The following is a 21033-nucleotide window of genomic DNA, read 5'->3' as shown; positions in this document are numbered from 1 at the left end:
TCAAAAGCACTCGTAGGCATTCAAAAGCACTCGTAGGCATTCAAAAGCACTCGCTAATACTCAAAGGCACTCGATAGTACTCACAGGCACTTAAAGGCACTCGCGGGCGCTCAAAGGTACGCACTAGTACTCAAAGGCACTCGTTGGCACTCAAAGGCTCTCAAAAGCACTCGCTAGTACTCAAAGGCACTCGCAAGTACTCAAAAGCACTCGCTAGTACTCAAAGACTTTGCCAAAGCCTTAATAAATTATAAAAAAAAGAAAAAAGAAATGTCACTGTAGAAAATTAACTTTTCTCAAAAAAAAAAAGGCGGGAACTTTCGAGGCGGGAAGTTCGACAATTTTTGCCAATTTTGAAATAAATTTTTCGGAGCTAATTTGCAAGTAAACTAGCTTGTGACTAGTGCAAAACGATCGCGATGGCCTCCGATAGTGGAGGTAATAGCACAAAACTTAGCAAGAAACGCAAAACTGCAATTGATACACCCATCTCAGATGACGAAGAAGACAGTAAACATGCACCATTTTACAGAAAAAATTACATAAGAAAAACTCTCCAGGTACTATCTTTCCAGTATATATATAAAGCACCAATGAAAACATCAGGTTCGGTAACAAAGATCCAATTTATTTGAATAACATATTCAGTACATAGATATAACAAAGGGGTGAAAGAAATAAAACGTGTAAATGCACTGAAATACGCAATTGTTTTTGTTAATCCAAAAAATGCCAACTCGTTGCTCAAAAATACATCATTCTTATCTTCACATGAAATTAAGGCTTTTATTCCGGCTTCCAATTCAGAATACACAGGAGTTATCAAATTCATCCCAACGGACTTAACATGCAAGCATTGATTTGATAAATTGATCAGTTCCCAGAAAATATTATCTGTCCGAAGATTCACCAAGAAGACTTCTGAAGGTATCGTCCCGTTGCAGACAGTTTCACTGACATTCGCTGGTAATGCACTCCCTGCTCAAGTAAGTTATGGTCTATGTACACTTCCTGTGGAAGAGTATATTAAGCCTGTATTACAATGCTACAAATGTATGGGTTTTGGACACACAACCAAATATTGCAAAAGAAATGTTGTATGTTCAATCTGTTCTCAAGAACATTCATATAAAGATTGTACCAATGTCGATAAGCCTTTATGTATCAATTGTAAAGGAGAGCATATTGCTGTGGCTAAAATATGTCCAGTAAAACAGCAAAAAATAATTGAAAATAAAGCTAAAATTACAAATAAAAACACGTTGGGTGCTTATTTCCCAGCCTTAACTCAGAAATTTGCCAAAGTAGTGAGTTCTTCTCAATCTCAACCACAAAAAAAAAACAAAGACTTATTGAGTGATGTTATAAATAACGAAAAAATACTTAATGCTATTGTTAACACTTCGTTAGGAAGGACTGTACATTACCATCGCACGATTTGAGGGGTGGGGGGAAGGGGGGGAAGGGGGGGGGGGAGGGAACCCTTCGTGCAAAGTTTCAAAGTTAGGAAGTTAATAGTTTTCGAGAATTTAATTTTTGAAAATTCGAAAAAAATAACCTCAATAAATCATGTTTTCGCACCAAAGAGCGGGGTAAACCCCTCCCCCCGAACCCCTAGCGGGAAAAACCCACCCCCAAACCACCCCCCCAACACCACTTCCTGTGTTATATGAAAAACTAAATTTAAACCTAAAACCAGGCAAAAACGCAAAATTCTAATTGATGCATACATCAAACAGTAAACAACAACAAACAACATGGCGTTCTTTACGCGTTTCGTTATTTTTTTGCAACAAAAAATAATTGTTCAAAAATAAAAGCTTACATACTAATTATAGTAAATTTCTATGTTAAATTTACAATTACGTATTAATTTGTGCTGTTTAATTCAATACTGCGGAAAATTTTTGAAATAACGCAAAAAAAATAAACATTTTCGAATTTCGTTCATTTTTTTTTACGAAAATGTTTATTTTTTTGCGTTATTTAAAAAAAAATACTGCAACAACCAAACGCTGTGCTTTCCTAACCTATAAAACCTGTTTCCTATCATATATTTTCGAATATTTCAATAATTTTTATTATCAAAAGTACGAGTTTCCTAAAGCTAATATTTTAGGATTACACTGCTAACTATGTAATCTATTCACCATATTAATTTCAACTCTCAACTCGTGCGATGGTAATGTACAGTTGAGCCAAAACAGCCCCTCTTAATCAATTTTTGCACAAATTCAATGTAGATATTTGTATTTTAAATGAAACTTAGCTAAAACCATGGAATTAATAAGTAGTTGTACGAAGTACTTATTAATTCCATGGCTAAAACCCACAGATTTTGTTTATTTTAGAGGTTACAAACACGTTACAAATTAATTCGTAAAGACAACAGAAATGATACCGGCACCAGGCAAGGTGGTGTTGCCATTTTATGTAGGAACGCAATTAAATGTTCCGAAAATCCCATTGTAAGCAATGATAGTATTCAAGCCGTAGCCATAAAAGTACAAACAACAGATAGCTCATTTACAATTTTGGATGTGTATTGTCCACCACGTAAGGGTCGTTTTCCAATTTCTGTTTTAAGAAGCATTTTATGTTCAGTGCCAGCTCCTATTTTAGTTATGGGAGATTTTAACGCACGACACACGGCTTTTGGTTCAGGTAATATTAATCCTAGAGGAACAAAAATTATTGACCTGTTAGATGATTTAAATATGTGTATATTAAACACTGGTGCATCAACGACAGTCAATCGTCCTAATGAATCAGTTTCAGCTATTGATATTGCATTTAGTTCTTCAACTTTAGCCGCTTCAGCGGAATGGTCAGTATATTCTGATGATACTTTGGGCAGCCTGAACTTCCCTACTATAGTTGATTTAACCATTACAGCCGATCGATATGAATATTCACAATGTTTTCAAAAATTTTTATATAAAAAAGCTGATTGGGTAGAATACACTAATAAATCTCGTTGTCTTTTTGAAGAGTTGTTAATTGAAGAAAATGCTCTTGAAGCATATGAATTTTTTTGTAAAATCCTAATTGATTTACGAAAAGAATTTATTCCAGTACATAAAATAATCAATAGTGGGCAAAAAATTCTAAAACCTGTTCCTTGGTGGAACGATACCTGCGCTAATGCGGTAAACCAGAGCAAATTAGCACTTTATAATTATAGAAGATATCCAACAATGGAAAATTATGTGACTTACAAAAAAATCGATACACTCAAAAAACTAACTATTAGAGAACAGAAAATTTTATGTTGGAAACATTTTTGCACCAGTTTCAATAGAAATACGCCTATCAGTACAGTATGGAAATTAGTTAAAGTCTTTAATAGAAAAAATTCAAGTCCAAAATCCAAAACTAACGGTTTCATAAACGATTTTTTAGATAAAATTGCATCAAGTAGATCATCAGGTAATAATGACATCGAACAACTTAATGATTTATTTGAAAGTAATGACTTAAACGTTCATTTAAATTTGCCTTTCTCTGAAGAAGAATTTCATTTATCCGTAAATAATAAAAATGACACCACACCTGGTATAAATGACATTCCATATATTTTAATTAAACGTCTTCATCGCTCAGCTAAATTAGTATTGCTGAAAATTTTTAATAATTTATGGCAATGTAATGAGATATCTGATACGTGGAGAAATATAGCCGTTGTTCCTATTTTAAAATCGGATAAAGATCCAAGTTTAGCCGACTCCTATCGACCAATATCATTATCTTCATGCATGGGAAAAGTATTCGAAAACATGTTAAAAAATAGATTAGAATTATATGTAGAATCAAGATATATTATACCTCCTGATCAATTTGGATTCCGTAAAGGTCGTGGTACTTTAGATAGTTTGTTGAAATTTGGTGGTGACATACAAAATGCTTTCAATAATCACAGTTATTTGATTAGTGTGTTTTTAGATGTTAGTGGTGCATTTGATAATGTCGATTTATTCAAATTGGTCAAAATTCTACATAGCTATAACATTCCTGGCAAAATATCTAAATGGATTTTTAATTTTTTTTATTCTCGAACAGTTTATGTTAAATTTGATCATACTTTATATGGCCCAAAGAAGGCATTTAAAGGCGTAATGCAAGGAGCAACAATATCACCTCTGATTTATATATTATACACTGCACAATTACATCAATTCCTGAAGTTGAGTAATCTATATTTTTTACAGTGCGCTGATGATATTGTGTTGCACACATCTAGTAGAAATTTATTACAAGCACAAAACACTATCAGTGAAGGCTTAAATTGTATGTATCAATATTATAAAACAAAGTTAAATTTGGATATTAATCCCCTTAAAAGTTCTGCAATGTTATTTGGTAAAAAGTTTGATTTTAACCCTGTACATATCAATATAAAATATTGTTCTGTAAAAATAAGTTTAGTTGAGGAAAAGAATTTTCTAGGAGTAGTATTCGATTCAAAAATGCTTTTTGGTTCCCATGTTAATAAAATAGTGAATAAAATGCAAAAAAGTGTAAATATAATGCGCCATTTAGCGAGTGTAAGTTGGGGTATGGACCCCAAACTTTTAAATATCATTTATAAGGCAATTGTTAGAAGTCACTATGATTATGGTTTAATAGTTTTTGGAAAATTTTTGAGCCCATCCCTATTTCGAAAATTGGAAGTCATTCAAAACAAAGGTCTTCGAATCATAACTGGTGCAATATGTTCTACACCCATTAATTCTTTAGAGACAGAGGCTGGTATATGTCCAATTGATGTAAGACTTCAATATCTTACAGAAAAATTCACAATGAAAGTTTTAGCCAATAGGCAATATTTTTGTTTGTTTGAAGATAACAATTTATTACAAGGGGAACATATTAATGAGTTAAAAACATTATGTAAGTACATAGATCATAATGAGCAGTGGGTACTTAGTACTTTGGAAATCCAGCTTGTGAGTCCTGTGATCTGCAAAGAAAAACTTCTAAATAATGATGAATTTCTGTTGTATATTAATAACAAGAAGCAACAATATCGGAATATTTACACAGATGGATCCAAAACCAAAGATAACGCTAAAGCTGCCTATTATGATTCGACTGCTAAATTTGGCCGCTGCTTTAATCTGGACAAGAATACTTCGATATTTACAGCTGAAGCTTATGCTGTATATGCGGCACTTCAATATTTATCAAACATCAATCACTCCTTTTTCCTGATCGTAACTGATTCCTTAAGTGTACTAAATTGCCTGGAGAGTCATAAAATATCTTACAAAACTAATATCTATATCATTAAAATCAGACAATATTTATATGAAATTAAAGATAAACGTATAGAATTTATATGGGTGCCATCACATTCAGGAATAACGGGGAACGAAGTTGTGGATAGTATAATGAAAATTAATGTACCAAACATTAATGAAATTGATCCATCATCATATTATTATTCACCACCATCAGTTCCTATGACCGATTACTATTCAGTACTGAAAACTCGTATGTTTGATATTTGGTCACGAGATTGGGAATACACGAAACAATTGAAGGGAAAATGGTATGGAGAAATACAGAAGAATATTCCCACGAAACCCTGGTACTTTAACTTAAAATCACCATCAAGAAAATTTATAACAACCATCAACAGATTACGCTTTGGACATGGAAAATTCGCAGCTCATTTGAACAGATTAAAACTTAGAAATTCAGCTACATGTGAACATTGTAATACTGATGAAGCCACTCTCGATCACTTACTTCTACATTGCCCTGCCTTCAGTGTGCAAAGACTGCTTCTTATAGATGGCCTACTAAAGATTTATAAAGAAGAAGACATCCCCCGCCTCTTGCCATCTTTACTACAGAATACGAAGACTTATGAACATATATATGCAAACATTCTTTCCACCATTGAAGAGATTACTTAGAAGAATACATTGAAAGAAAAAAGTTTTATTTAAAAAATAGGAAAAAAAGTAATTGACGATTTGGCTTGATGGATTTATTCCGATGCCGTAAAACTAATATTAAAAAAAAATAATTTTTCTCATACTTTTCTATATTGTCTTCATAGACAACTATGTACCATAATGAAAATTATCTTGGTGCTGCGTGTGGTGCTGCGTGAGTGTTCGTGTAGTCTATGTTTAAAATTTCCATAACTCAAGTGCTTTATGTACCTTACTTTGGCATCAGAGTAATATTTGTGATGTTGTCTAATATTTTTACATTTATTCATATTTAAATAGCAAACCTTATACATGATTTGGTGTCTGCTATACTATGTACTTTACAACATCTCCAGGACCGTGGTGCTCATTTCTTATTATTACACTGGCCAAGTTGCCCATTATTTTATTATTTTGTTAGGTTTGTGAAGAATGTTACACTCGGGTGCAGCAGATACATTTTAAAAAGCACAGAATTACGTTTAAACTACACATTTAGCCACAGACAGTAAACTACGTATTTATCCACAGACACGGAACATGAGTTACTTGACAAGAGTGACATATCTGGTCCGTCCCAAAAGTATCGAACATTTTTTTTGGGAGTGTTGCCGAACGGCGGGAAGCGCTCCGCTTGGCAACAGAAAGTGGTGGGGGGATCTAGCCGATACAGCGCGACCGGTCCCAGTTGGCTCCGAGCACCTGGAGCGGCAGGACGTGCGTTCGCGTAGAGCTCTAAACGACACCTCGTCGAAGTTTTTAAAAGTAGCGCGATGACGGATCCGTTAGAACAGAGGTACGCAGTGAAATTTTGTGTTCTACTCGGCAAAAATACTGTGGAAACCAACGAGATGATTAAACAGGCCTTCAAGGACAAAGCCTTGTCCGAATCCTCGGTCAGGAAGTGGCACAAGATGTTCCGTGACGGAAGGGAAGAGGTGACCGACGAAGCCCGCTCTGGTCGTCCTTCAACATCGCGGACCGACGAGAACGTTGACCGTGTGCGTCAGCTTCTCAACGAGGATCGTCGTCAAGGAGTGCGGTTGATAGCACAGACCCTCAACATCGCCAAGTCGACCGTGCATCGCATCGTGACCGAGGAGTTGCAATTAAGGACAAAATTAAGGACATCCAAGAAGCTACGACGAGGGCGCTGAAGGACCTACCCGTTGACGTCTTCCAGGGGGCCTTCCGGGCATGGAAAACTCGCCTACAAAAGTGCATCGATGCTGAAGGGTGTTATTTTGAAGAGTACTAATGTATGGTACCGATAAGTTCAATAAAAGTATTTTTCCTGAAAAATGTTCGATACTTTTGGGGCGGACCCTGTAAACATAAAGTAAAAACCTTTGTTTATATACAATCATAAGTCAATGTATACAATGGTAAAATAGGCGCCTTGACGTCGAGTTGCGGACACCAGCCCGTTACACCAAGTACCATATACAATGGGACTATAAAAATCACAGAACATTGACGAAATCGCCATTTTTTTTGTATAATTTTTATAATAATGTTAAACTACCGTACATAGTTATTTTTACTTGACATTGGCAAAATCATTGATTATTTCGATGGGGCCATAACATTTAAAAGAAGAATGGGATTATAGTATCAAATAATACAAATTATTTGTTTCATATGTTGTTTTGTGCTCTGCCACGAAACAGCTCCTCCTTGAATAAGGAATGATGATCCTGAGTAGGAACACCGACCACTATTGCCTGCAAAGTCAGAGTCAGCGTAACTGTTATACTCAGGTGCAGCAGATACATTATATAAAGCACAGAATTACATTTAGAGTAAACAATGTATTTATTCACAGACATGGAACATGAGTTGGTTGACAAGTGACGTCTCAAGAATGAGCTAAAACAAAATAAAAACCTTTGTGTATATACAATGCGATTATAGTATCAAATAATACAAATTATTTGCTTCAATAGAATATTTTAAATTAAAGTTAACATGAGCCTGCTGAGTCGCTACCTAAGTGACTATTGCAACACCTGATTTTTATGTTGTGTGAAAAATAAATGAAAATTCTCATATATTTTAGCTGTTTATTATTCATTATCACCTCTTGCGTACCCAGACGTTCAATATAAAACTATTTGTAAACTACCAGAATAGAATTTAAATAGTTTTGTTACATATTATTATTATATTTTAAGTACATATGCAACCATAGATTTAGTATATCCATAGATTGGCCCTGACGTATTGGAGACGAGACCAAAACAAAAATACATCTGTGTGCGTATAATGTGCATGTGTGCAAGATAAATAGTGTTGCGCCATCCACTGATTTAACTTTAATATCGATTAACATATTACACCGGCATTTCACTTCGTTGTATTCACCAAAATGTCTTAACGCAAAATACCGAGACGTTAATTAACTAGTTAATTAATGATTCAATAGAAAATTAAGAAAGCTACTATCACCTTCTGGTAGTGCCACAGGATGGTAGGTAAACAATGGGGACTTTCACCCAAGACAACACTATGGCTCTACAAAATGGTGATAAGACCCATGATCAGTTACGGCGCGATAGTATGGAGGCCACGAACCAAGCTGACGACCGCAACCTACAAACAAATATAACTATTATAATTATTGTATGATATGATAACATAGAAGTGTATCACAGCAGTGAATTTGCAGATAAGTAATAGAACCAAAAAACCGGCCAAGTGCGAGTTCAACTTGCGCGGAGAGGTTTCGGTACAAACTTAACATTGTAGTTGAAGAATATGTTCTCCAATAGATTCCAACAGCAAATATAGGTTTATTCGCGCAATAGTAGGAAATTTAAAGACAATTTCTGTATTTTTTCAAAACTTTAGGCTCTGTAGTTTCGAAGATAAAGGGTAGAATGATCAATTTTTGTCTATTTTCTTAAACAACTTAAAAATATTTATATTTCATAATTACAAAAAATATATATTCTTAAGAACTTTCCCTCCCAATAGTGACTTAAAAATTTAGAATTAATTTATTTACGTTGCACGTTTTGGTCACACAAATGAATATGTGTACCAAATTTGAAAAAAATCAGTATCGTATTTTGGAACAGAACAGAACTCTAACAACAATAAATCGCTGATTTCTTGTTGATGAGAGTAGTGCTACACAAAAATCAATTAATTGTAAGACATACCGCATGAATAATGTGGGTACAGAACCAGAACGTAGCTTTACTCTTTGCTTGCCTCTAAAGGCGTTTTGTTTAAAAGCATTTTTCCTCAAAGTGTTTGTTTGCTGCATATTTTTGAAAACTTTTTGGAAAGTCTTCTTTCTTTAGCTTTATAAGCCATTTCTGTCGTACTTCAATGTTTTGAGGAAATCTGAATCAACAACAATAATTAACATAAAAAATGGGTGCCTCAACTATGCTATTAAAAGAAATTTTCGTTTTAATGTAAACAAAATATAATGTACTAATGCAATATTAATTCAATATAAAGTACTAAATCCAGAAATTTCTGATTCAATAAATAAAAAAAATTAAGTATGAAGATGATTTCGGCTGTATGCAAGTCACGCCTTTGCCTTTCTTTTTTTCAGTTAATGACATCTCGATAACATATTATCGATTGCGTCAATCTCTATGAAAGTGGGGTTATGAATTTCAGAAATTCACGTATTTGATATATTTTTTAATTGAATTCGTATACATTTGGGTTATTAATGCACTTGAATGGTATAATTTTACGGATATATTTAAGTAAAAAACTTTTGTGGTAGTGCTTTTAGACAGCTAAAAATTTAAATAGTACTTACATGTGAAATGTACAATTCTGCGAGTTTTCCTTTTTAGATAAGTTACATCCGGACACTGAAAACTTTACAATGACTAATAAACGTCCCTTTAACACTATTTCACATTTTAAAACCAATTATTTTTCAAAAATAAACGAAATTTGTTTCGTTGTCAGCTGACCCTAGGTTCATATAGCCTCATAGCTTATAATGAAGTGGTCTCGTCTACCCATCTCGTTCTAACATACGTGTATACTAACTCTCTTTCACTTGCATTGCCAATCTATGGGTACCTATATACTAAATCTATGTATGCAACATCCACATAGATTAAACAAATGTGTGGGTATAGGTCCTCGCCCCACATTACTAACACTATTTCACAGTTCTCTTATTCACTCAAAATAATCAATGGCCATTGTGCTTTCGAGATCTTGGTAATACTTGGTATGCTTGCAGCTTCCTAGTTAGTGCACTTCAATAATAACTGATGTTAGGGCAGTTTGCCATTAAATGGAAGTAGATGCACTTAATAATTCTGGTGCTCATCTAGGTGCAGCTTTAGCTTGTGCTGCAGTACAGTAGTGAGGAAGAAGAAAATGTCTAGAATGCCTGAAACAATTAAAAAAACACTAGTACTCACACTTTAGTTGCCATATTGAGGTTAGGTTTTCATTTTGAGTTTGTATTGTTTATAATTATTGTATTACACCTATAGATATGTAGAGAGATCTGTCTGGGTATCTAAAAATGCGTTTTCTGATATACTTTTTAACAGACAATCTGAGTGTACATTTGACTGCTCTGGTGGTATCAGAAAACATCACAAGCTATTAAAGGCATGTAAAATCCATCAACCTGCGCTGAAGAATTATATTTTAACTTCCACGTCTGAGGGGAGGCAGGTGCTTCAACAGTGGAGAACTTGAAATGGATAGGCTGATGATGATAATGACGAATAATTACTAATTAATTTTGCATACCTACTTAATAACTTACGTTTTTCACTTCTTCTATTCTGAGAAAATATAGTTATTGTATTTTCTTTTGCTCAAAGGGCCGTTTGATCCAAAGGCTCTTGTATTGTTTCGTGTAGAACACGATAATACCTGGATATCGTTGTGTAAAACAATAATGGATTCAAGCGTTTTCTCTGATTTTTTACCTCTTTTTCACACGGATTTACCTTCCACAGTCAACGCACCAAAACCGTCAAGTTTCACTTGAAGTTGTCGGACATTTCTTTTACTAAAAAATTTGAAAATATCGAAAAATAACATTATCGCAAAGGTTATAATTTTTGACGTTTGATGCTTGCTTTGAGCTCAATTTGAGCTTCATTGTGAACACGACTCATTTCTTTTCGTGAATTGTCAGACAGATTCCACCAATAGGAATATAGATCACGCAGCCAATCAGAGGCCGTATGCATCGGATTCTGGGGTGGACATTCTCGTGTCGTGCATTACTGTGTCGTACATTACGTTACGTAGTATCTCTTATTAGTTTGTGATTACGTTGTTGGGCAATATAGGGAGTCGACATTTTCGACAATTCTCGTGCCGAGCATTACTGTGTCGTACATTACGTTGTTGGGCAATATAGGGACTCTTGCATTTTATCACTTTTGTTGTTTCAGTTTTCGCGTTCGCGAATTATAAAGCCTTCTTCAAATAAGAAATCGACTGAAAGCTTTCAATACACTTCAGGGGGAAATTTAGTGATTCCATAGTTTCAAATCGAAATAATGGCAGCGCTACGTGCTAAACTGGGTACTTCAACATTATGCGCAAGAAGGTTATTTTTGCAGTCGGCGAACAAATATTCAAAATTTTTGAGACATAATATTGAATCGGTTAATCGTGGAATCACTTCATTTGAAGTAATCAAACTATCAGGTATGGTATGTCATATAATTTATTGGGTTGTGTGTAAACCTATGATATTAGTACAAACTACACATCCTTTGCAGGTAATTCTAATGCAATAAAACAGTACAGCACTGAAGCTACAGCAGCCGTCCCTGAAGAAAAACAGGTGGACACTGAAGAGAAACTAACAAGCACTCAACAAAGACAGACCGAAATTGTGAAGGGTGAATCAGAAAAAAAAGAATTTCAGGCTGAAACTCGTATGCTACTTGATATTGTTGCGAGGTCTTTGTACTCTGATAAAGAAGTAAGTTGTTAAACCAAAGATAGACTTTTGATGTATAACTATTGAATTAATAGAAAGCATAACAATATTGACAGTATATTTGAGACGCTATTGCATTTTAATGTGTTTCTAATATATGTTAAATTGCGAACTAATTTTTCAGGTATTCATCAGAGAGCTAATATCAAATGCCAGTGATGCTCTGGAAAAATTCCGGTACCTAACAGTCAGCTCAGCTCCTGATGCTGGCCAGCTGCAAGAAACTGATCGGCCATTGGAAATTCGTTTAACCACAGATAAGCAAAATCGAACTATTATATTCCAGGTACATATTTTGAATTTGTACAATCACTTCTGAAAGATTATTTATATGCATTATAAATATTTTTTTTTCTATGGATCGAACCCGCCAACCCGACAACACGGGTGGCTTGGTATTGGCAGCCCTATTTTTAATCTAATCCTATGACATGATTTAGAAACAAACCTGTTGACACCTGTTGACATCTTGTTTGGGCCGGCAGTTCTGTTAAATCTCACTTAATGTTGCAGTGTCATAACAGTATTTAACAAACCCCTTTAAACATTTTTTTCTGTTACAAAAAGGACTCCGGTATTGGTATGACCAAAGAAGAACTGGTTCAAAACTTGGGCACCATAGCTCGTTCAGGATCTAAATCTTTCATTGAGGAAGTGAAGAAAACAGGAGCCAGTGATGCAAATAGCATCATTGGTCAATTTGGAGTGGGATTTTATTCAGCCTTCATGGTAGCTGAAAAGATTGAAGTGTTTACTAAGAGCAGTAAGACTGGATCTCTAGGTTATAAGTGGAGTTCTGATGGGTTAGTAGACATTTACTTCTTTGCAAATGTAATAAAGTATAATTTTCTCTTTGAGGCCGTAACTCATTAACTTGCTTGATCATGTGGCATGGTTAAGGAAAAACCACAAAACTAATACTATTTATTTAATACCACCAAATGTTATTGTACAAAATACCAATGTGTACGGCACGGGAGTTTTACCGCCACTGAGCTGGTGGTTCTTTACGCTCCGGGACGGCGAGAGTCGAAATGCAAATGCTGGTTACAGCCGTATTGCAGCTTCGTACGGTACTGTTGAGGTCTTCTTTCCTATAGTTGCTGTTGCGGGCGGGCGCTGGACTGTTCAGACTAGGAAAGTGAAGTCATGATTCAACTTCCCCCAGTCCAACACCGATTTAACGGGGGCGCAAGGTTCAGGGGAGCTATGTCCGAACGAGGGGAGAGGTGAAGGAGGACAGGGCGGTGATCCAAAACTAATTCATGAACGACCTGGATTGAGTCTAATCTAAGGTCAATATTTTTGAATAAAGCTACGTCTAGGATGTCATGATGATAGTGGGTGCAATTATATCGAAATGCATGGATTCAGATAGCGTCATGAGGGTGTTACCGCGCGTGTTGGTGGTGTTACAAACCATGCAGTATTTTTGGCGTTAAGGTCGCACGTCAGAATTACAGAATCTCCTAGGGACAAGAGGGCTTGCAGATCTTCGCGAATTAGCGATCGGAAGGTATCAGAGGACAGGTAGGCCGAAATGTGGGTGGGCCGGTGAAGCCGAGCCGACACGTCGATGCCTCGATGTACGTTGTAGGGGGTGGGTCGAGAGGGATGCAGTGAAGTGAACATTTGTAGTATATAATGGTACCGCCGAGGCCTGAGTTTAATCAATAGTTGGCAAACATGGGGGTTCGAGCGGAGGGTTTTAAGAAGGTTTCTTGAATTAACAGGACATCGAGTTGGTGGTCTGTGAGGAAGGTTCGAACTTCCTCGCGTTGACTTCCTCGCGTTGGCTCGATAAGCCATCCGCGTTAAAAAAGCCTAGCTTTACTGATCGTGCTTGACTCTACTCCTACTGGTTAATAAATCCATTTAGAGAGAGAAGGAAGAAGCGGAGAATTTGCTTAGTGACTGTACGAGCGAGCTGAAACCCGACATGGCTTGAAGACGCGCGGTGCCGTTTCCGTCGGTGGCCCGGAGGAGCGTGACTAGATTTTTAACTTCGAAAACGTTGAAGGTGCTAACAAAGTGGCTCACGAGGGCCAGGTCGTCCTTAAGGGAGTGAGTCGGTGGTGGTATCGGCGCGGGGAGGCGTGGAGCGTTCGCGGTAGGTCGATGCGCAGAAGACGCTGGCTGTGGTTTTGCCTTAGGGGCCGCGGGGGTGATGAGGCTTGCCTGCTTCGGAGCAAGGGGCGCAGGGGCGTTGGCGCGAGGGATTGACCCACGGAGATTGGGGCGATAGTGGGGCTATGAGAGCAGGGCTGATGGCCGGGAAGTCGCGGATGGACATAAGTGGCTGTGGTTGTGCCCTAGCCTGCTGATGGGCCGCAGTGCGCGCCGCCACCTTGTGGTTAGGGCGGGGGGCCTTAGCACAGCCGCGATAGTTCGCGGTATGGGACACCCTGCACAGAACACACCGAGATGACTCGGTGCACTGGGACCTGTCTTTAGGCCTAGGGCAGGCTGAGGTCGCGTGGGAGTCTGCGCATTTTACGTAGCGGGGTTGCGAGCGGCAATTACGGGCCGCGTGACCGTACAGTTGACAGTTGGGCATGCCACGTTTGCGCGGAGGCTCAACGGTTAAGCCGGTGAGTTGGCAGCAGGTAGTCAGGTTGAAGACCTTCTTACCTTCGGGTTTGGAGGGGAAGGCGAGCACCATGTCGTATGGTTCACGGGAACGGCTTTTGTACATTCGGTGAACCTCATGTACAGGGAGGTTTTGAGATTTGAGGTCCGCGGCGATGATCTCTGTATCTAGCTCCTTCGGGAGCCCGCAGATGACAACGCGGAGTACGCGTTCCTCGGGGAGCGCGTAAGTGTAGTAGTCTACACTCATATCATTTAAAAGACAGGTAAGGTGGCGATGGTCCGACGACGATTGGACCTTGACATTAATGCCAAGCTCGGACGCCTTGGCTTTCAGGAAGTTGATTCCGAGATTATTGCAGCGGTTTGAAAGTTCCCTCCAACGGGCCTTTGAGCGGATGACTATTAGCGGGGCTGGTTCGGGGGCTTTAGATGTCGGCGCGGGTGCTGCTTGGATGCGCGGGGGAGAGGCGTCTGTCCTGGGCGGAGGACGGGCGGGAGTTTGCATTTTGGGCTTTTATTGCCTTAGGGGCGGGGAGTCTGATTTTTTGGCGCGGGAGTTCGGTCGGCGTTCTGAAAATAACTCACGACTAGGTAAGCTGAAAGAGAAGAAAGAGAAATAGTAAATGTCGATAAAACAAATACGGAAAGTAAAATAAGTAAAGAAATACTTAGTAACGAAGCACCGGTTCTGAAAAGAACACGTGCGACCAGGTGAGCGCAGGTAGGTCGCGGCAGCGGCGGGACGGACGAACGGCGGGGCACGACCGGGCGAGCGGTCGGACGAGCGGAGCAGGTACCTGGAACACAACCGACTGGGATGAGTGACAGTGATTGAGTCCTTGTCGAACGCGTTGGCCGTGTCGCGCGCGCCTTTTATCCCTAAAGGCCCATTTAGATGGAGAGAGTTTATCGTCTCGAAGATACGATTATCGAAAGAATATAAAAAACTTTCCTCGTCTAAACATTTGCGATTATCGACCGTCCACGTGAGCGATAATCGCCTCGCCTTTCAATATTGAACGTCTCCGTGTAAACAGAACTCGAAAGCGAAAATCGTATTCCGAGTTTCTGTGCCAGCCGTTTCTACCACGAGTGCAGTGCGCGAGGGTGTTTTGATTATCACTGCTTTTCTAAGACAAGAATTAATGAAACGAGAACGAAAAGAAAATTTGGATTAAGAAATGTTATAAAATTAAAAAAAATATTTCTCTACAATGACAATGCAATAAACTTAATATTATCAGCAGTTCCAAATTTGAATGATTTTTGCGTCATTTCGATATGTCCATAGTCAATACCGCAGTAATCACTGAACTCGAATGGCGATTCTCGCACTCAAAACGATTCGAACCGATTTGTACGATAATCGTATGAACTTGAAAAAATGTCATACGATATCGTGTTTAGACAAGTCGAAAACTCGTGAGCAAGAATCTCCTTACTACATATTTCTCTGTGTAAACAGTCGAGGAGGCGATTAAGTTGCTTGCGAATCTCGTATGACATAATCGTAGGCGAGATTTTAATATTGCCTGAATGTAAACATTATGATACGATAATCTTACGGCGATTATTGCTTACGATAATCGCCTACGAGTTTTCGTCATGAAGCGTGCGAGAAACTCTCTCCATCTAAATGGGCCTTTACCTTTATCACTTAACATATTCATATTAACATTTTGTTCATTGGCGTTTAAAAGCATTCAAAAAAATTAGTTCTTTAAATTTGTAGTTGTCAACCGTTGAAATGGGAAAAACTGTTTATTTTTTTAACGTTAAAACGTACGTTTAAAAAGCATGCTTGTAAAAGCGCTTTTCACACGCTTTTTAGTTTGACGCTTAAGAGGGAGCAGAGGAAAAATTCCTAATCTTCGATTTAATTTTAGAGGGGTATATCCACTTTAAAGTTAGAAATAAAATATTGTATAAGTAACTACACGATATATTCAAGCATAGACATTAATCAGAAACATAAAACAATAAAGTTTCCTCGATAGATAAAAATCACGAAATGACCTCTAATTTTCACATTTTTTCGATTTATCCTCGAAATGCGCTATCAAGTTGTTACCAAGATTTGTATAAGGCTTTGCCGTGGAATCCGTCAGGGTGGTGGTAAGATTGTCAAGATATCAAGTTGTTTAAGTGAGTGGTTAAATACAGTTGTGAGTTTGATTTTTGGGACCCTTCAGTACAGCTACAGGTTATTAGGACAAAAATTAGATAATTAATTATATTTATGCATGATCGACAACTGTCTGTGATTTTTTTTAATCCCTTTAGTTTTAGAGTTATTCCGCTAAAACGAATTTGGTACTTTTAATGCGCAAAATTCAACATCTCCTGTCGCATGTCACGCGAACTTCAAGCTTAAATTTGTTTTACAAATTTGGGCGGAGCCAACGTCAAAATTTTTTTGGCATGAGAGCTCTTAAAGCTCGTTTAGAAAAAAGCACATAGACCAACGCTTACGCTTAAATGAAAAGCGTGTATATGCGCTTATTTAAAAAAGCAGACTTTTTAAAGTGCTTTCCGCTTAAACGCCCACCTCTACTCGAGCAACGAGAGCCGCCGCTCAGCTAGACCTCAGCAATACCGTGACGAGAGCCGCGGTTTTATTTAACCTTTTACATCTATTCTATTATTATTCTGTTGATGAAATCTTTTTCTAAGATAAGCTTGCCTTTTTTTTATTTATATTTTCTATCAATTTGTATATTTTACTTAATCTATCTATTGCGAAGTAAAAGACCGAACCATAAATATTTTTAATTATGAAGCTAGTAAGTTACAATAGGTTATAAATGATAAGTACTTAAATCTATCTATTTAATCTATATCTGTCCTGTACACTATGGTATGGTATGGTGTGACGAGTTGGTGTCCTCAACTCAATCTCCAGGTGCCTGTTTGGCATATGAATATGACATAACCTAATATTATAAGTGCAAATGTAATTGTGTCTGTTATGTTTTCACACCTAAACCACACCTCGGACACTCGGAAAATTATTTACCTTCTACTTCTACTACATACAGCAAGGCGCTATCTGCACACGCGCAAATGTGTGCGTGAAGTGGCAGGGTTACCCATCACCATAGACGTATTATTTTATTTATTACGTCCATGCCCATCACTTGCTCGTACTATTACGTTACGTAGTCAGCGGCAACATAGCGAAAATTCTAATGCTAATCTGTTATCTATAATTCTATAATAGAATCCTAATAATTACATGTTCATTACGTAGGTATTTATATCGATACAATATTATATTTTTCATTAATTCACTAACTAGAATAATATTAAAGATTTATTTAAAAAATATATTAAAGCACTTAAAATGTTGTGTTTTGGACAGGTACCTTTAAATAAAGTAACCAAAGTATCTGAAATTGCGTGTCCAAGTTTATCATTACCTAGTTGATAATTAGGTATATTCACTACGTAATATTTATCGGCAATAGAAATAGAAAATTCGAGAACGCTTGTCTAGCTCACGAAGTTATGGCCACAATTCACGACCATTATAAATAGTAACGTAAAATGATGTTATGTATATGAACGTAAAATTTCGTAATGCATAAATGAAAACTATATTTAAATATCAAAGCCGTCTTAGCGCGAAAACGACTCGCCTACAGCCTTGTTCTCGTTCAGTCAATGTGACCGTCGAAGTGCGGGTCGTGTTGCGGAATCTAAAGCTACGGAGGGGCGAAGAGTTTCCGTTCTCGTTACTTATTTGTTCTCTGTCTAAACCTCTGAACCAAATTTGGTATAGAGATAGATGAGACCTAGGACAAGCACATAGGCCACTTTTTGGTCTTTGGACCAGATATGCCATTTTTTTTAGGTTGTGTATTGTATGAAAGTTGTGATATGAATTTTAAAACATCTTTATTTAAATATTTAATCTATGCTATTTAGATATAAGTATTTAGTAGTATTTGAAATAGATAGTTTGAAATGTTTCGAGTTCTTAGGTTTTCGCGATTGTTACACATAGGAAATGAAACTATTTTTCCGGATTTAAGTCGCGAATATTAGTTTTTTCAAACAAACCGACGTTTCGGGCCCTTTACAGGTCCCATGGTCACGGTTGACAAAAGTTGACGGTTTGAAAAAACAAATTTTAATATACGCGATTTAAATCGGGAAAAATAGTTTCATTTCCTTAGTTTGAAATGTTGTCAACTACCTGAAAATATGATCATATTATAATATTTAAAACCATTTTCCAAAAGTTTATTATATTACATAAACTTTCGTATAGTAACAGCATGGCAAATTAGGGGAAGATTCCGTTTTAAGCAAAGTTTTTAAGTCAGTTACTTCCCAACTTATTTATTATGTTTTTTTTTTATATTAAAAGTGGTTTTATTTTGTATTTTTATTTTATTTAATTAGGACAATAAACAAGTCATGCACTTAATACATACAATTTTGATTACAATACAATTTTAATTCAAATGGAGTAGTGCTAAAGTGTTGACTCAATTAAAGGTTGCCACTACAGACATATATCGAGATATAGATAAAGTCTGTGGTTGCCACCACTTGCAGTAGTCAAACACAGTTAATTATTTATATACATAATGTATACAGTTTTACTCCATTAGATATGCTAACAGTAAAGTAGTTTAATTTTAACAATGATATAATTCATTGGTATAAATGGTCTCGACCTGTCACTCGTATACCATTACAGTTATATTTTTTTTTTAAATTTAATAACTACAAAAACATTAACACAGTTTTACTTTACACTCTTAAACCTAAACAGATTTGTATGAGTGTTGCAAATGGGACATGTCAGTCCAATTTATACTATTAATCAATATCCAATGGTATAACTCGGATAAACTAATGCCACCTATACCATTACAATTTTAAATGTGACATGCAAGCACAATTTATACTATTAATCAATATCCAATGGCATAACTCGGATAAACTAATGCCACCTATACCATTACAGTTTTAAATGGGACATGTTAGTACCACTTAAGCTATTAATGGTATAATTCAACGATATAACTGGTGGGAAGGCACTTTTGTCACAATAATAAATGTTATAGCGGGTGAAATACCCAATAAAACTATGAAAATTAGTATGGTACAGTAGGCTTCTCTAAGTACTTATTCTACGCACACGAAGTCGCGGGCAGTAGGTAGTGTCTAATAAATCTGTTTTCAATATTCCAGTTCTGGCACGTATGAGATTCAAGAAGCAGATAATGTACAAATTGGAACCAAAATTGTTGTGCACCTGAAAACAGACTGTCGAGAGTTCTCTGATGATGAAAGAGTCAAAAGTATGTACAGCAAACAGCAAAGAAACCCGACACCCTCATCTATTCATTCCCTTTTGCACAGAGTCACAATTAATGATAATTTTAATATGACATTTGTTTAATTGTGATTCTTTCTTTATTTCAGATATTATTATGAAATATAGCAATTTTATTAGCAGCCCCATATACCTGAATGAGGAACAAATTAACCAAATTAAGGTAATTGAAGGATAATCTGTTAAGTTTGTCCCTTTTTAATAAAATTTTGGAATGTGATGAAAATGTTCTAAAAGATAGTAAAAGAGTAACAATCTATTGAATTTGCAGCCCCTATGGTTAATGGAGCCGAAAGAAGTGACAAATGAGCAACATATTGAGTTCTACAAGTTTATTAGCAATGCTTACGATAAGCCCCGTTTCACACTTCACTATAAAACAGATGCCCCATTAAGTATTAGAGCTGTGCTCTATGTACCTGAAGGAAAGCCAGGGCTCTTTGAAATGTCCCGCGATTCTGACGTCGGTGTCTCTTTATACTCGCGGAAAATATTGATCAAAAGCAAGGCTGATAACATTCTTCCTAAGTGGATGAGATTTGTTAAAGGTAATTTATGCATTTATCTACACAATAATTAAATATTTATTTCTACAATATTTTATACTTACAAGACATTTGATTTCAGGTGTGGTTGACTCAGAAGATATTCCTCTAAATCTTAGCAGAGAATTGCTGCAAAATAGTGCTTTAATAACGTAAGTTATTTAACAAATTTTAAATTACTTCTAATTTGTATTTATTCCCCACGAGATGGCTACCCAGGAAACCCTATTCTGGCACTAGTACCTTTGGTAATAATATTTTGTTGGACTACATCAAACTAACTCTTAAGCCAATGGTACTAGATGTTTAAAAAGGAAATAGATAAAATTTATCATTTAAGGATTGATCGCGAGGCTGATGTTCCCACTGCTAGGCAAGATAAGCTGAAGTTTTCCTAAATGTATGTTTTATTTTCCAGCAAACTTCGCACAATACTCACCAATCGTTTCCTTAAATTCATGGTAGAACAGTCTCAAAAAGACCCAGTAGCATATGATTCATTCTATAGAGAATATTCTATTTTCTTGAAAGAAGGTATCGTCATCAGTGACAATTCGGTAGACAAGGTAAATTGATAACTATAAATCAATTAATGTATAATAATAGGGGTTAAAGTATGAAATTGCCGATTTGTACTGAAAA

General features: G+C 36.6%; 2 protein-coding genes across 2 annotated transcripts; both read left to right on the top strand.

Annotated features, from left to right (window-relative positions):
* The first annotated feature begins 6715 nt into the window (after positions 1–6715).
* Positions 6716–7099, top strand: LOC113235358 (protein GVQW3-like). The gene has a single exon (XM_026471037.1). The coding sequence runs from the start codon at positions 6716–6718 to the stop codon at positions 7097–7099; it is 384 nt and encodes a 127-aa protein (XP_026326822.1).
* Positions 7100–11358: 4259 nt separating this feature from the next.
* Positions 11359–20966, top strand: LOC113235357 (heat shock protein 75 kDa, mitochondrial). Its single transcript, XM_026471036.1, has 9 exons — positions 11359–11606; positions 11681–11886; positions 12029–12190; positions 12472–12707; positions 19702–19811; positions 19936–20009; positions 20118–20394; positions 20474–20543; positions 20810–20966. Exons 1-9 carry the CDS (start codon positions 11456–11458, stop codon positions 20964–20966), a joined length of 1443 nt encoding a protein of 480 aa, XP_026326821.1. The 5' UTR covers positions 11359–11455.
* Positions 20967–21033: the final 67 nt, after the last annotated feature.

This window comes from Hyposmocoma kahamanoa, unplaced genomic scaffold (genome assembly GCF_003589595.1).
Source record: "Hyposmocoma kahamanoa isolate Upper Pololo Valley unplaced genomic scaffold, ASM358959v1 87, whole genome shotgun sequence".
Lineage (NCBI taxonomy): Eukaryota > Metazoa > Arthropoda > Insecta > Lepidoptera > Cosmopterigidae > Hyposmocoma > Hyposmocoma kahamanoa.
This window is presented reverse-complemented; position numbering and strand designations above follow the sequence as displayed.

What these genes read in the sequence shown, in the direction of transcription:
- LOC113235358 (XM_026471037.1), top strand. Translation starts at nt 6,716, where the DNA reads ATGACGGATCCGTTAGAACAGAGGTACGCAGTGAAATTTTGTGTTCTA.
- LOC113235357 (XM_026471036.1), top strand. Translation starts at nt 11,456, where the DNA reads ATGGCAGCGCTACGTGCTAAACTGGGTACTTCAACATTATGCGCAAGA. An exon ending in CTTTGTACTCTGATAAAGAA is followed by an intron (nt 11,887 to 12,028) that starts GTAAGTTGTTAA and finishes CTAATTTTTCAG; the next exon opens with GTATTCATCAGAGAGCTAAT. An exon ending in CAAAATAGTGCTTTAATAAC is followed by an intron (nt 20,544 to 20,809) that starts GTAAGTTATTTA and finishes TTTATTTTCCAG; the next exon opens with CAAACTTCGCACAATACTCA.